General features: G+C 43.8%; 1 protein-coding gene across 2 annotated transcripts in view; it reads right to left on the bottom strand.

The window, feature by feature from the left end:
- Positions 1–15,705, bottom strand: part of TUBGCP4 (tubulin gamma complex associated protein 4) — a 35,527-nt gene extending 19,822 nt beyond the window's left edge. The window contains exons 1-5 of one of the 2 annotated variants that reach the window (XM_004609611.2): positions 15,221–15,705; positions 11,787–11,915; positions 4,544–4,666; positions 3,349–3,402; positions 2,493–2,549 (exon numbers count right to left, since the gene is read on the bottom strand). In XM_004609611.2, the coding sequence (XP_004609668.2) occupies positions 2,493–2,549; positions 3,349–3,402; positions 4,544–4,666; positions 11,787–11,915; positions 15,221–15,580 (723 nt within the window). In that variant the 5' untranslated portion in view covers positions 15,581–15,705. Of the gene's footprint in view, positions 1–2,492; positions 2,550–3,348; positions 3,403–4,543; positions 4,667–9,509; positions 9,664–11,786; positions 11,919–15,220 lie in introns of those variants that run through there. The other variant, XM_055130657.1, reaches the window with a different exon arrangement.
- Positions 15,706–15,743: the final 38 nt, after the last annotated feature.

Below are 15,743 nucleotides of genomic sequence, written 5' to 3'. Positions count from 1 at the left end.
CTTCCCCAATTTACATTTCCCATCACCAGTGTCCCCAGTTTCCCTCCCTCCCTTCCTCCCTCCCTTCCTCCCTCCTTCCCTCCCTCCCTCTCATTCTCTCTACTATTCTTATTTTGTTAGTTTTTGGTTCTGGGGCTACACCCACGCTGTGCTTGGGTGCTACTCCTGGCTTGTACTTGGGTCACATCAGGAAGTGCTCAAGTGACCAGGCAGTACCAGGAATCCAACCTGGGCCTCCTGAATGCACAGCATGCACTTGCAGCTATCTCTGTGACTTGTTATTGCTTTTCGTAGTCCAGAAGCCAGAATAAAAACATCTTGTAATCTCTAGTGAATTGCAACCAAGTGTGTGTGTGCAAGTAACCTCAACTCAGTGTACAATGCCTGGTCATGACAAAAATAGCAAAAGGAAGAGTAAAGGAAGGTTCAAAGACTCCTTATGCCTAGGACTGGGGAGATAGGGTTCTAGGTTCAATTTCCAGTACTGAATGTCCTTCTACACACATCAGGTGTAGTCTGGTGGCCCTCAAGCCCTCCATTTACTCCTCACTCTCCTCAAATCCGATAAATGCTGAAGGTAACCGAGGTGGACAGCCAGACATGGACTGTCTCCATAATTCCCTTACCTACAAGGTCCCGTCCAACTTGGGGAGCGAGTTAACTTTTTTAATTAATTTTTTTGGTTTGTTTTTCTGTCATACCAGGCGGTGCTCAGTGAGTACTCCTGGCAGAACTAATGGGACCATATGGCGTGCCAGGAATAGAACCTGAGTTGGCTGCATGCAGGCAAGTGCCCTACCTGTTGTACTATCTCACTGTCCCAGAGAAAGAGTTTAGAGCTAAGAGCATAGTCTTCGGAATCTTACAGACTTGGGTTTATATTCGAGCTCTATCATTTATAACCATCTGTGTGACCTTCAGCACAATCCCTAATCTATTTTACCAAGATGTTAGAATTTGTAAAGTACTTATTTTCAAGCTGTTTGTAGCTCAATATCCTTAGGTGGTAACAAGAATCACCTCTGAAGAGCCAAAATGCACCTCCTTCATGGCTTTGCTGACACAGTTAAAGTAACACAATTTTTATATAGCAAAAACTGAAGTGGAAACAAGGCAAATTAACTTTGTCACTAGTTATATTTCTTAAGGTGAACATTCTCATATAAACTAAGGCAGAAATACAGTTCATAAAACCATGAATGAGCTAACCATGTTTAAATCCTTTGTCCTATCTGGGGCAACTATAGGCCAGCAGATTCTTCCAAGATGAAGTCTCTAAGCCTTTTTATTCAGTCATCAACAATGTCAGAAAAGACATCCTCGGTTCATTGCAGCACTGTTTACAATAGCCAGAATCTGGAAAAAACCCGAGTGCCTGAGAACAGATGACTGGTTAAAGAAACTTTGGTACATCTACACAATGGAATACTATGCAGCTATTAGAAAAGATGAAGTCATGACCTTTGCATATAAGTGGATCAACATGGAAAGTATCATGCTAAGTGAAATGAGTCAGAAAGAGAGAGACATAGAAAGATTGCACTCATCTATGGAATATAAAGTAACAGAATGGGAGATTAGCACCCAAGAATAGTAGAGATAAGTACCAGGAGGTTGGCTCCACAGCTTGAAAGCTGGCCTCACACGCTGGAGGAAAAGGCAGCTCAGATAGAGAAGGGAACACCAGGTAAAGTGTGGTTCGAGGTCACGCTGAGGATGGGAGATACGCACTGAAAGTGGACTATGGATCAAACACGAAGGCCACTCAATACCTCTATTGCAAACAACAACACCCAAAAGGAGAGAGATAACAAAAGGGGATGCCCTGCCACAGAGGCAGGGCGGGAGGGGTGGGAAGGGGGGTTGGAAGGGATACTGGGATCATTGGTGGTGGAGAATGGGCACCGGTGGAGGGATGGGTACTCGAGCATTGTATGACTGAAACACAAGCACGAAAAGTTGTAAATCTGTAACTGTACCTCATGGTAATTCACTAATAAAAAAATAATAATAATTAAAAAAAAAAAGAAAAGACATTCTCCTGACATTTTAGATCCTAATTTTTCAATGCATTTGATAAAAGTCAGTAAGAAGAATGGATATGCTTAGGTAGTAAAATAAACCGCTAATCAAATTCTCTGTAAACTCTTAATACCCTAACCATCAACCTTTTTTTTCCAAAGAATTAAGTTCCTGCTTCTACATAGTACAAAATTCTCTCAACTCCAAACATGTATAAACATTTTCTCTTTCTACCCAGCAGTGTTCTAGGAACATCTATTAATACTTCCTTCACTTTCAGGACAGGGAATGCTTAGGGGCAGGGTTATGATTTGTTTTTGCATTCTTGACATTTAGTATTAGACCAAATCAAACCATGCTGAATACATTAAAAAAAACTGCTAAAAGCTAAGCTTTTTTAAAAAGAATTAAAGCAAAATTAATTTAAAATATTATTTAAATTTTTACCACGGCAGAAAGACAGTTCTCACCTTTTGACTTTTAATTTGCTCTACTACAACCATCACAGAAGGGAAAAGGAGCTGGAACTGCAAAATAGAGGATAATTAGGAAGGTATACAATCCCGCCCATATGGCAGAACCTGGCAAGCTACCCATGGCATATTCTATATGCCAAAAACAGTAACAACAAGTCTCACAATGGAGACATTACTGGTACCCGCTCGAGCAAATCAATGAACAATGGGACAACAGTGCTACAGTGCAGTGCTATAATCAAAGACCAAGAAAATAAAAAAAAAAATTAACCCCAGAAATGCTTTATGAATAGTTCAAGTTAACATAAAGCAGGCACCCAATCACTGAATAGCCAATATTCAGTATCTCAAGGTAATCTAATATGGAAACTGGCTGCATACAGAGAGAATGGTGTGTAGAAGCAGTTTCTATTTCTTTTTTTTTTGTTTTTTTTTTGTTTTGTTTTTTGGGTCACACCTGGCGATGCACAGGGGTTACTCCTGGCTCTGCATTCAGGAATTACTCCTGGCGGTGCTCAGGGGACATATGGGATGCTGGGAATCGAACCCGGGTCGGCCGCATGCAAGGCAAACGCCCTACCCGCTGTGCTATTGCTCCAGCCCTGAAGCAGTTTCTATTTCTGAGGCTGGCATAAATGTTGATGTTGAAGTCAACAGACAGAATTAACATCAGGCATTAAGTTTTAACTAATTTTGAAGCTTTCAAACAGTCTGATCTAAGAAAGCATTAAAACATGAAATACTAGGTACTGAATCCAAAACCACCAAAGGTCTCAAAAATAATATCATAATTTAAATTATCCTAATTGTTCTAAGAGATTCCAAGGAACTTTGCATTTGGGCAACATACCTGATCTAAGGAGTAATTGACATGTGATATGGAGAGATGGGGATCAGCCACAAACTGCAAAACAAAATATGGTGATTAGGGCGCCACACTAAATAGCTCAAATCTACCTCATCTAAGAAAACTAGAAGAGAATCTTAGTGCTGGTTTTAGGTTAATAAAATGTTTATCTATAAAAGGTTACTAGCCTCCTGGGGGATAGTTAAAAGGACTAATGTGCATGCTTTGTACGTGGGAGGCCCAGGTTTGATTCCTGGCACCACACGGTCCCCTGAGTACTGCTAGGAGCAACCCCAAGAAACATGCCAACAGTAGTTCCTGAGCACCACTAGTTTCTTCCAAAATAAAAGAAAATAGGGCCAGAGAGATAGTACAACCTGTAGGGCTCTTGCCTTATATAGCCTTCCTGGGCTCAATCCCTGGCACCCTATATGGTCCCCTGATCACCACCAAAAGTGATCCCTGAGCTGGATGTGGCCCCCAAACCAAAAACCATAAAACAAAACCCCACCCCCCCACCCAAAAATGTTATTTTATTTTTTTGTTTTGTTTTTTTGGGGCCCATACCCTGGTGGTGCTCAGGGCTTATTCCTGGCTCTGCACTGTGAGATCATTCCTGGTGAGGCTTTAAGAACCATATGGGGGCTGGTGATTAAATCTCAGGCTGACCATGTGCAAGGCAAGCATGTGGTCAGCCTTCTGTACTATCGCTCTGGCCTCACCAAAACTAAAATGTTACTAATTTTGATTTTTAGGTGATAAAACCGAAGCTAAGATCCTTTTTTTTTTTTTTTTTTTGGCTTTTTGGGTCACACCCGGTGATGCTCAGGGATTACTCCTGGCTCTGCATCTCAGGAATTACTCCTGGCAGTGCTCAGGGGACGATATGGGATGCTGGGAATCGAACCCGGGTCAGCCACGTGCAAGGCAAACACCCTACCTGCTGTGCTATCGCTCGAGCCCCATGAAGCTAAGATTCTTATGACTGCCTCACAAACCTTTACAATTGAGTGTCACTGCCTTTGCTTTTGCGCTTTGATGATGTTTTAGTTAATCACACAGGGTGCATTATACCTTACAACTCCACAGAAAACAGTTAACTTTTACCCAGGTGGCCACATCAAATGGCATTTCAAATATGAGAGCTGTCCAATTTGCTGTACCTGAGATATTGTTCACCATTTTTCCTCTTTCTCACCTCTTGCTCCAAATCAAGCAATGCTTGTCGATAAGGCTGCAAAACTGAATCTAGCCCTGTGCAGAAGGCCCTTAGGTAGATTCCATGTAATCCACCTTGGCCCTGCTGAGACTGATGGTGATCCTGAAATAAAAAAAGAGAAGTCAATGTCTCAGCTTAGTCCCTGAAACCTGAGGAAGACATTCTCCTTCATTAGTGGTACTGTGTTTGCTAACTTTATCCCCTAACAAGCAGAAAGTGAGAGGAAAACCTGACTAAAGACACAGTACTTTGAGTTCTGATCTTTTAAGATGTAACATTTAACTTTTCCAAGTGATTCAGACATAAGCAACCAAGTAATATTCCATACTTCAGTGGAACTTTTCCCAACAACTCAATTCTTTTTTTTTTTTAAATTTATTTATTTTTAATTAGAGAATCACCGTGAGGGTACAGTTACAGATTTATACACTTTTGTGCTTATACTTCCCTCATACAAAGTTTGGAACCCATCCCTTCACCAGTGCCCATTCTCCACCACCCGTAAACCCAGTGTCCCTCCCACCCTCCCCAATCCCATCTCCCCCCCACCCCACCCTGCCACTGTGGCAGGGCATTCCCTTCTGTTCTCTCTCTCTAATTAGCTGTTGTGGTTTGCAATAAAGGTGTTGAGTGGCCGCTGTGCTCAGTCTCTAGCCCTCATTCAGCCCGCAACTCCCTTCCCCCACATGGCCTTCGACTACAATGTAGTTGGTGATCGCTTCTCTGAGTTGACCTTTCCCCGGAACGTGAGGCCAGCCTCGAAGCCATGGAGTCAACCTCCTGGTACTTATTTCTACAGTTCTTGGGTGTTAGTCTCCCACTCTGTTATTCTATATACCATAGATGAGTGCAATCTTTCTATGTCTGTCTCTCTCTTTCTGACTCATTTCACTCAGCATGAAACTTTTCATGCCCATCCACTTAACTACAAAATTCTTGACCTCCTTTTTTCTAACAGCTGCATAGTATTCCATTGTATAGATGTACCAAAGTTTCCTCAACCAGTCATCCGTTCTGGGGCATTCGGGTTTTTTCCAGATTCTGGCTATTGTAAACAGTGCTGCGATGAACATACATGTGCAGATGTTGTTTCGATTGTACTTTTTTGCCTCTCTGGGATATATTCCCAGCAGTGGTATTGCTGGGTCAAATGGGAATTCATTATCTAATTTTTTGAGAGTCGTCCAAATTGTTTTCCAGAAGGGCTGAACCAGTCGGCATTCCCACCAGCAGTGAAGAAGGGTCCCTTTCTCCCCACATCCTCTCCAACAGCGGTTGCTTTTGTTCTTTTGGATGTGTGCTAGTCTCTGTGGTGTGAGGTGGTATCTCAAAGTTGTTTTGATCTGCATCTCTCTGATGATTAGTGATGAAGAGCACTTTTTCATGTGCCTTTTGGCCATTCGTATTTCTTCCTTGGTAAAGTTTCTGTTCATTTCTTCGCCCCATTTTTTGATGGGGTTGGATGTTTTCTTCTTGTAGAGTTCAACCAGTGCTTTATATACCATTGATATCAACCCCTTATCTGATGGGTATTGTGTAAATATCCTTTCCCATTCTGTGGATAGTCTTTGTATTCTGGTCACTGTATCTCTTGCGGTGCAGAAGCTTTTTAGTTTAATGTAGTCCCATTTGTTGATCTCTGTTTTTACTAGATTGCTTAGTTCCGTGTCACCTTTGAAGATACCTTTATCTTCAATATCGTGGAGGGTTTCGCCGACCTTGTCTTCAATGTGGTTTGTGGTCTAATGTTGAGGTCTTTAATCCATTTTGATCTGACTTTTGTGCATGGTGTCAGGTCAAGGTCTAAACCCATTTTTTTGCATGTGGTTGTCCAGTTGTGCCAGCACCATTCCAACAACTCAATTCTAACCTTGTAACTTCCAGGTTAAAATCTCATGGGTAGCTTCCTATTGCTCCTGAACAACATCTAAACTCTGATACATGGCATACAATGCTTTTAGTACTCTGGCTTACCCATCTCTACAACATTCCCTCTTACTGACTCCAATTTCACATTCTCTCTCTTTTTTTTGGGGGGGGGGTCACACCCGGCAATGCTCAGGGGTTACTCCTGGCTCTGTACTCAGGAATTAACCCTGGCAGTGCTTGGGGGACCATATGGGATGCTGGGAATTGAACCCGGGTCGGCCGAGTGCAAGGCGAATTCCCTATCCACTGTGCTATCTCTCCAGCCCTCAACACATTCTCATTTCTAAGTGAACCACAATTCGCCAAATGTGTCTTAACTCTACTTTTCACTGCTTGACTCTATTTTTCACTCAGACGTGTTTTGCCTGTAACTGCATGCATCTTTATCACAAACACCTACTCTCCCTGCTGGCCTCAATTCCAAAGTCTTCTCTGCAAAGTTCTTCCTAAATCTCTCTTAGGGAATTAACAGCCTCCCCACTTCACTGCTTTCCTAGTTTCTCTTCTGTACTGGAATTAAACTTCTGTCTATATATGCTGCCTCACAAGATCAAGATCTTCATAGCAGTCATGCTATTAAGTATTTGAAAGGCATTTAGATGAATCCTCGTGGGATTAAACAACAAAAAAGAATGTCATAATTTTAGTAAGTTTTCAAAAGCTATCAAAAAAGAATTATATAAAGGGAATTATATAAATCATATAAAATATATAATTTTTATATAAATTATATTTTAAAAGTATTTACACTTTCTTCTCTTTCCCCACTCCCTCCACCCCATGTTTAGGCCATATCCAGTGGTGTTCAGGACTTACTCCTGGCTCTGTGCTCAGAAGATCACTCTTGGGGAAGCTCAGGGACAAGGGATGACTTGAACTTAGGTTAGCTGTATGCAAGGCAAGTACCCTATCCACTGTATCATCTCTCTGGCCCCTGCACCTTACTCTTTATATTCAGCATCCAGCACAGGTCTTAAAATAGGCAGTATTTCCCAAAGTAGGCAACACTGCCCCCCAGGGAGTGAGGAAATGATTGAGGGGCTGGGGGGCGGGGGTGGTAACCTTGGGAGTAATTGGAAGATGCTTTTAAGGACGGTAGACTTCTAGGAGGGCATAAGTGATTTTTCTTTTTTCCTGTGAAGAGGGTAGAAGGTCAAACAAGTTTGGTTACTCCCAGAGCAGAGGTTATATATATTGTGAATAAACATAATGACATCAGTTTTCCTCCTAGTGTCTCTTTCTCCTACCTGGTACGACAATTCATTAGGAACACAAACTTGATGGCTAACAAGGGGAGTTCTGAGATTTTCACCAAGAAGCTATTTACAAATAAGTCTTGTGTTTCAGAAACCTGAAAAAAATTTTTTTGCTTGATTTTGGGTCACATCTGGCTGTACTCAGGGCTAACTCCTAGCTATGTACTCAGGATCACTCCTTGCAGGACTTGGGGTACCATATGCATACTGAGGCTGGAACCGGGCTGGATGCATGCAAGACAAGTGCCTAAGAGTTTCTTTAGTAGTTTTATCTGAGGAATCTCCACTAAGCTGACTAGTGATTCCAATGACTAGTCTCTTTGACTATGCACTGATCTGGTGATTAGGATTTGGTGAATATAATAACAAAATTCAGTAACAAATGTGGTAAGAAGCTTGGCTTCCTTTGAGCTCTGGGGTTGTAAGGCAGCACCAGAGGATGATGCAAGGGAAATTAGTAGGTCCTAAAGATAAATGTTCACAGTTATAATAAGAACAGCAGGGTACAGGGTGAAACAGATCAGACTGGCTTACAACCAGCCAATTTAATTCTGAGCTCATGTCATTTTCAAGAACTGAATGTCTTCATTTATTATAAAATCAAGGAGAAATGAGTTTATTTTTTATTTAAAAAACAAAAGAGAGATACTGTAGATGTATAGAGTTTGGGAAAATAGTGTAAATAAGGAGAAAAACTTTTTCTTCAACCCTCCTAAGTTCTTGTCTGAGATATCTTCTATAGATTAAAAGGAGAAAAAAATTATTATTATTATTATTATTATTTTTTTTGTGTGTGCTTTTTGGATCACATTTGGCGATGCACGATGCACAGGGGTTACTCCTGGCTCTGCACTCAGGAATTACCCCTGGCGGTGCTCAGGGGACCATATGGGATGCTGGGAATCGAAACTGGGTTGGCTGTTGGCCGTGTGCAAGGCAAACGCCCTACCCACTATGCCACTGCTCCAGCCCCCAAAATTAATTTCTTATATACGGAAATCCCACAAAGAACACCAAGTTTTTAGCTACTCAATCAAATGGGTACTATGAATAGTACTTACACCCGAGAATAGTAGAGATGAGTACCAGAAGGATTTCTCTACGGCTTGGAAGCCAGCCTCGCATGCTGGGAGAAAAGGCAGCTCAGAGAAGGGACCACCAAGTAAAGGGTGCTTGGAGGGGCCTGCTCAGGATGGGAGATGCAAGTTGAAATAGACTATAGACCAAACATGATGGCCACTCAATACCTATACTGCAACCCACTACACTCAAAAGGAGAGAGAGAGCAAAAGGGAATGCCCTGCCACAGAGGCGGGGTGGAGGTGGTGGGGGTGGTGGGATACTGGGATCATTGGTGGTGGAGAATGGGCACTGCTGAAGGAATAGGTACTCGATCATTGTATGACTGAAATGTAAGCATGAAAATTTGGAAGTCTGCAACTGTACTTCATGGTGATTCATTAAAAAAATTTTGTCTTTAAAAAAAAAGGATACTATGGTACCCTGAATGAGGGAGAAAGACTCTTGGGCCTAAGACTTCAAATGAAGGCAAGACTACTACTGGAAGAGAGGAAAAGCAAATCTTTGGTAAATAAAAATGTTAGGTAATAAACTACCTCTGACGCTTTATAGTTATCTCTAGTGATATCTGTCTTCCTGTAACAGGCTCGCTACAAAAATTCTTTAAGGCAGTGAAGGAGGAGGGAAAAAGAAAAATTTCCTTTTTTGGTGGGAGTATACCTCAGCAGTAGGGCACTTACCTTGCATTTGTGATTGCTGATTTGATTGCTGGTGCCACATGGCATCCCTCAGCCCCAAGAACCCTGGTGGTCTCCAAGCACTTCTGGGCATGCTCCCCCCAGGTATCCTCATGCCAAAGAATCATATTTGGGGGTGGCAAACACTGCTCCTCCCCTGCAGTAGGAATTCACTTATTATATTAAGATAAAATCTACACGGGCCAGGAAGCTAGCTCAAAGGGCTAGAGTGAATGCTCTGCATGTGTGAGGCCCTGGGTTCAGTCTCTGGCACCATAAGGTCCACCGAACACCACTGGGAGTGACATTCAAGCACTGAGCTGGAGTTGCCCCCTTGAACACTGCTGTGTGACCCCAAATCCCAAAAGACTACACAGTTAAACAATATAGTAGCACTGTTGTCCCACTGTTCATCGTTTTGCTCGAGTGGGCACCTGTACTGTCTCCATTGTGAGACTTGTTACTGTTTTGGTATATAGAATATGCCATGGGTAGCTTGCCAAGCTCTGCCATGCGGGCAGGATACTCTCGGTAGCTTGCCGGGCTCTCCAAGAGGGATGGAGGAATCGGACACAAGTTGGTCGCGTGCAAGGCAATTTTTTTTAAAAGTTATATAAAAAATCGGTAAGTCGGGGCTGGAGCGATAGCACAGCGGGTAGGGCGTTTGCCTTGCATGCAGCCGACCCAGGTTCAAATCCCAGCATCCCATATGGTCCCCTGAGCACGGCCAGGGGTAATTCCTGAGTGCAGAGCCAGGAGTAACCCCTGTGCATCGCCAGGTATGACCCAAAAAGCAAAAAAAAAAAAAAAAAAAAAAAATCAGTAAGTCTCACAATGAGAGCCATTACTGGTGCCCGCTCGAACAAATCAATGAACAACGGGATGACAGTGACAGATATAAAAAATAATTTTATATAAAAATAATTTTTAAAGTTATATAAAAATTAAATTGTAGTCATGAAATATATAATTATATTAATATTAGAGTTCCAAATCTGATAACTATGTATTATCATTAACATGATTTCATAGCAAAATTTATTTAATTAAAAAACTGTTTTGTTTTTGGCCCACACTGTGCTCAGGGATAATTCTTGGCAGATTCACAGTACCATGTGGGGTGATGGAACCTGAACCCAGGTTGGCCACGTGCAACCTACTATCTCTCCAGCCCCTAAATTTATTACATTTTAAACTCTAAGTTTATGTAATTCCTCTGCAATAAAAACTAGAGTAAGAATCAGAAACCCAAAGCATATGAGATGATTTGCCTATGCAAGTAAGAAGTAGAAAGCTTGGGATCAGAGAGATAATATTGTGGGTAAGGCATCTGCCTTGCACGCAGCCAACCCGGGTTCGATCCCCAGCATCCCATATGGTCCTCCAAGCACTGTTAATTCCTCAGTGCAGAGCCAGGAGTAATCCCTGAGTATCACCAGCTATAACCCCAAAAAACAAAAATAAAAATTTAAAAAGAAAGCCTAAAAAATTGTCTCTCTCAATTTCACTAAAGTATCTATGGGGACCATATGGAGTGTCAGAGATCAAAGCTAGGTTGGCCACATGCACAGCAAGCACCCTACCTGCTGTACTGTAAAAGAAGTTAAAAATTTTTTAGCACTGGAATAATTTAGGAAAAGACTAGGTTCCCCTCAAAGGAAATACACCTCAGGACCAATTCAGGGCCAGGAATGTTGGTTAGTGGTGAAGTGGCAGAATGGCAAAGGAACATGAAATAATGTTTACCCCTCTGGCCTTGGAACTCTGGTCCAGCTCAAACTGATTTTCTCCTGAAATTCAGGCCAACCTGTTCTCTCTATCAATCTACCTAAATTGCACAATCCCTCTCTTTTTCTTCAGTGCTAGAGACTGAACCCAGGACATGCAAAGCAAGTACTCTACCACTGACCAACATTCCTGGCCCTAAATTTGGTCCTTAAGTATTATTTCTTTTGAGGGGAACCTAGCCTTCACCTAAATAATTCCAGTGCTAAAAAATTTTTAACTTCTTGTATAGTACAGCAGATAGGGTGCTTGCCGTGCATGCGACCGACCTGGGTTTGATCTCCAACACCCCATATGGTCCCCATGTCCACCAGGAGAAACCCCTAAGCACTGCCAGGGTTGGCCCAAAAAAAGAAACAAAAAAGACCCCCCCAAGAAAAAAAAAAAAGAAATCTTAACTTCTTAGACTTATTTCCCAAGAATTACCAGAAGAGTCATTAAAAGTCTGACAGAGCTCCTGTCCACTGAGGGGCTTCCCTGGGAACAGGAACTTACCTGTTGCTGCACATGGCCTGTGTACTGTTCAATGAACTCAGTGAAGCGAATATAGTCTGTGCCTAGCCGGCAGAGTCGATTCAGGACGCTGGTTTCACTGGGGTGAAGAAATGGAAAGTCCTGTGATACCTGCTCAGGAAGAGAAATACTTGTAGAAACATTGATATGGCTGATATCACTGCATGCAGGTTTTTGAAGTACTTCAAATGCTTTTCATTATTTATCTTTTTCTCAAGAAGATTCTGCAATACTATCTCTCCAGCCTGCAATAAGGCCTCTTTAGCAATATAATTCAAAGCAGGAGCCAGACTCCTACTTTTAGGAATTACAAACTATAAAATTTTGTGGTTTTATTTCTATAAAAATGTAAGATTGAGCCAAAGTGATAGTACCGCAAGTAAGGCGTTTGTCTTGCACACACCTGATCTGAGTTAGATCCCTGGCATCCCATATGGTACCCTGAGCACTGCCAGGAGTGATTCTTGAGTACAGAGCCAGGAGTAAGCCCCGAGCATTGCTGGATGTTGCCCCCAAACAAACAAAAATTACTAATTTTCAGACCCAGAGTGATATTATAGCAGGTAGGGCATCTGCCTTGCATGAAGTTGACCTGGGTTCGATATTCAGCACCCCAGATGGGGTCCTTGAGTTCACCAGGAGCAATCCCTCCATGGCAGAGAGTCAGAAGTAAACCCTGAGCACTCTGTGGTGTGCCACCACCTCACCCAAAATTATTGATTTATCCATTTATAAGTGTCCAATTCAGAGACAGTAAGTGTATTCACACTGTTGTATGACCATCTCTACCAAACACCACCACAACTTTTCCAGTTTCCCAAACTGGAATTCTATACTCATTTAGTCCTACCCTTTCTCTCTTCCCACCTGTTTTTTGCTATCAGCCTTCCATACTGTTTCTAATGACCTAACTAAGCATCACAAATAAGTGGAAACATGAAATGAGTGGAAACATACAAAAAAATCAAAAATTGGGAACATACACTTAAAACCACAAAGAGATGGGCTTATTTCACATAGTACAGCATCTCCCAAGTTCATGTAAGTGTCATAGCAAGTGTCAGAATTTTTCCATTTTCAACTAAAAACTCAACTAAAGAGCAGTACTGCCCCCTACCCTTACCACAGACTAAAGCATCTAAAAAAGGTGTGGGACATCATGGCAGGTAGTGCAATCCCAATGTGCATGAGTATGTCAGCACAACAGTGACCCTCAGCAAGTACCACAACTATATGAACAAGACCTCTAGTGAGCAAGAATGAAAGCAATGCAAATAAAAAGGAGTGCACTGCATTTACCCCAGTGAATACCATACCAGATAAGTGATTTCCAATAAGTTACCCTACATTGCCACTACAACATTAACAGAGGGAAGAAAACGAAGAGGGTGACACAGAATAAGTGTTTTTATTTGGGGGGGTCACATCCAGCAATGCTCAGGGGTTACTCTTGGTCTTGCACTCAGGAATTACTCCTGGTGGTGCTGTGGGGACCATATAGGTTGCCGGGGATAGAACCCATGTCAGCCACATGCAAGAGCCAAATGTCCTCCAACTACTGCCCCAATCCCTGTTTTATAAGGTTTTATGGACCAGAGTTTCTTAAGACTTTTTCTCTTCTTCTTCTTTTTTTTTTTTAAAGTGAAGTAAGATAGCTGAATGAAATTTAAAAGACATGAGTGGGGGTTGGAGAGATAGTACAGCGTACAGTGGGGAAGGCGCTCGCCTTGCACACTGACCTCGATTTGATCTCTGGCATCCCATATGGTACCCTAAGCTCTAACAGGATTGACTCATGAACACAGAGCCAGGAGTATCACCCCTGAGTATCACCAGGTGTGGCCCCAAAACAAAACAAAAAATGTGTGTGTGTGTGTGTGTGTGTGTGTGTGTGTGTGGCGGGGGAGGGGGGAGGAAGAGCAGAGAGGAATACTATATATTGGAGAGATAGAACAGCAGGTAAGGCATTTGCCTTGCATACAGTCAACCTGGGTTCAATCCCTGGAACCCCATATGGAGTACAGCCAGGAGTGATTCCTAAGTGCACAACCAGGAGTAACCCCTGAGAGTCACTGGGTGTGGCGCAAAAACACCAAGATACTGAGAGGGAGAGAGGGGGAGAGGGAGAAACAGAGTGTGTGTGTGTGTGTGTGTGTGTGTGTGTGTGTGTGTGAGAGAGAGAGAGAGAGAGAGAGGCATTTTCAGGGAGAACTTGGGCTTGAAAGAGCAAGCTCTTAAAACTTTGTCCACCCAAGAACCCCTTTCACCTGAGAAATACAAGAGCTAGCAGTTACCAGTTGATTTTGAAGTAATGAATGCATTTAGAAATCTTTTACCGTACTGAATTTTTCATGTTCCTTCACACTGAAGTTGTGAAACCATCGCAACCCAGTTTACACAGCTAAATTTTAGACTGTGATTTTCCTAAGCTACTTCTCTAGAAACAGAATGTTTTCTTGACCAGGATTAGATATAAATCTTACCACTGGTTCTAGCCACATAAAGGTGTCTGAACTTCACCTTGCTCATTTGTAAACCGAGGCCAACAATGCACAAATGCACAATAGTTTACTGAATGTATTGGGTAACATTCATTACTTCCAGCAGGAGAAGAAAAGAGTAGTTCAAATGTGGGAATCAGACAAACTAAACTAAGATTTAAAAAAACAAACTTTTCTAATGACTCGCTATGTGATGTGAGTGAATTTTTTACCAGTCCAAGTCTAGCTTAATCTGTAAAAAGAGATTGGTGATTGTGAAAATGAAATGAGATCACACGCACAGTACTGAGCCTTCTATATTCCTGGCTACAAGAAGACCTGGTTCTCAATTCTCTTAGAAGACATTTCCTCAAAAATAAGTAATGAGGGAAACACAAAAGGTGTTTTTGTTTTTCACTCAAAGCTGATTGGGCCCGGGTTGTGCGTTAAGACTATTGTAATTGGATTAGTCTTCAAAACTCTCTTTTCATTGGTCGTGGGGCCGCGCCTGGCGGTGTTTAGGGCTCACTGCTGGCGGTGCTCTGGGGATCCTGTGGGATGCCTGAGACACCCGGGAGGCTGCGAACTGCGGTGCTACCTCGCGGGCTTCCAGAACTCAAGAGCGAAAATGGAAGGCGCCTCTCCCTCCGAGGGCCCGTCCCCGTGTCCTCAGACACCTCGCCTCGGGGCCCTGGCTCCTGCCTCCACACCCCCGAAGGCGGAGTCTTTTGTGGGGGGTAAGCCGGGGTTTCCAGCCGAGCTCCAGACTCTCGGCGCGTCCCTGAGACCCTTCTCCAGGTCTTCGGGACCCCGGGCACAGCCCTCCCGCGACCCGCGTGGGATGCTCAACCCATCGCCTCCACGCGCGCTCTCGGCTCGGGCTCGTCCCCCCTCACCGCGCGCGCTCCTTCCCGCGCCCTGAGCCCCAAAGGGTACCTGGAGGCCACTCCGTTTGTTCCAGGTGAAAATGGACCCTGGGTATCCGCTCAGCGCCAGCAGCAGTTCGTGGATCATTCCCACGGCGGACCTCGAGTCCCCGGACCCGTTACCTCCGCCTCCAGCGCTTCTCCCGGGCGGCTCCGGAGGCGTGGGCTTTTCTCTTGGACACGCGACTGGCTCCCTCTCCCCGCCCAAGGAGGGGCGGTTCGTCCCGAGGGGCCCCGGCGAGAGGAGAGCACGGGAAGAGAGCACGGGCTCGGGCGCCGCGGCCCGGAAATACGCCGCGCAGCGCCGGGCCCACCCGCTCGAGTCCCGCCGCGCTCCAGAGCGCGGCTCTCCGCGGCGTTCTCTGCGCATGCGCCCGAGTCGGCCGCTCGGACTTCCGGCTTGGGCGCCGGATTCGGAGGCAGGAGAGTCGGAGCTGGGGCTGGACCCGGAGTGGGTGAGGCTGGCCCTGGGCCGAGCGGCAAGTTGGGTTAGGGGCACGCCGAGAGGAAGACACTCCTGTGGGTGGACTGGA

The sequence above is a fragment of the Sorex araneus genome, chromosome 3 (genome assembly GCF_027595985.1).
Source record: "Sorex araneus isolate mSorAra2 chromosome 3, mSorAra2.pri, whole genome shotgun sequence".
NCBI lineage: Eukaryota > Metazoa > Chordata > Mammalia > Eulipotyphla > Soricidae > Sorex > Sorex araneus.
This window is presented reverse-complemented; position numbering and strand designations above follow the sequence as displayed.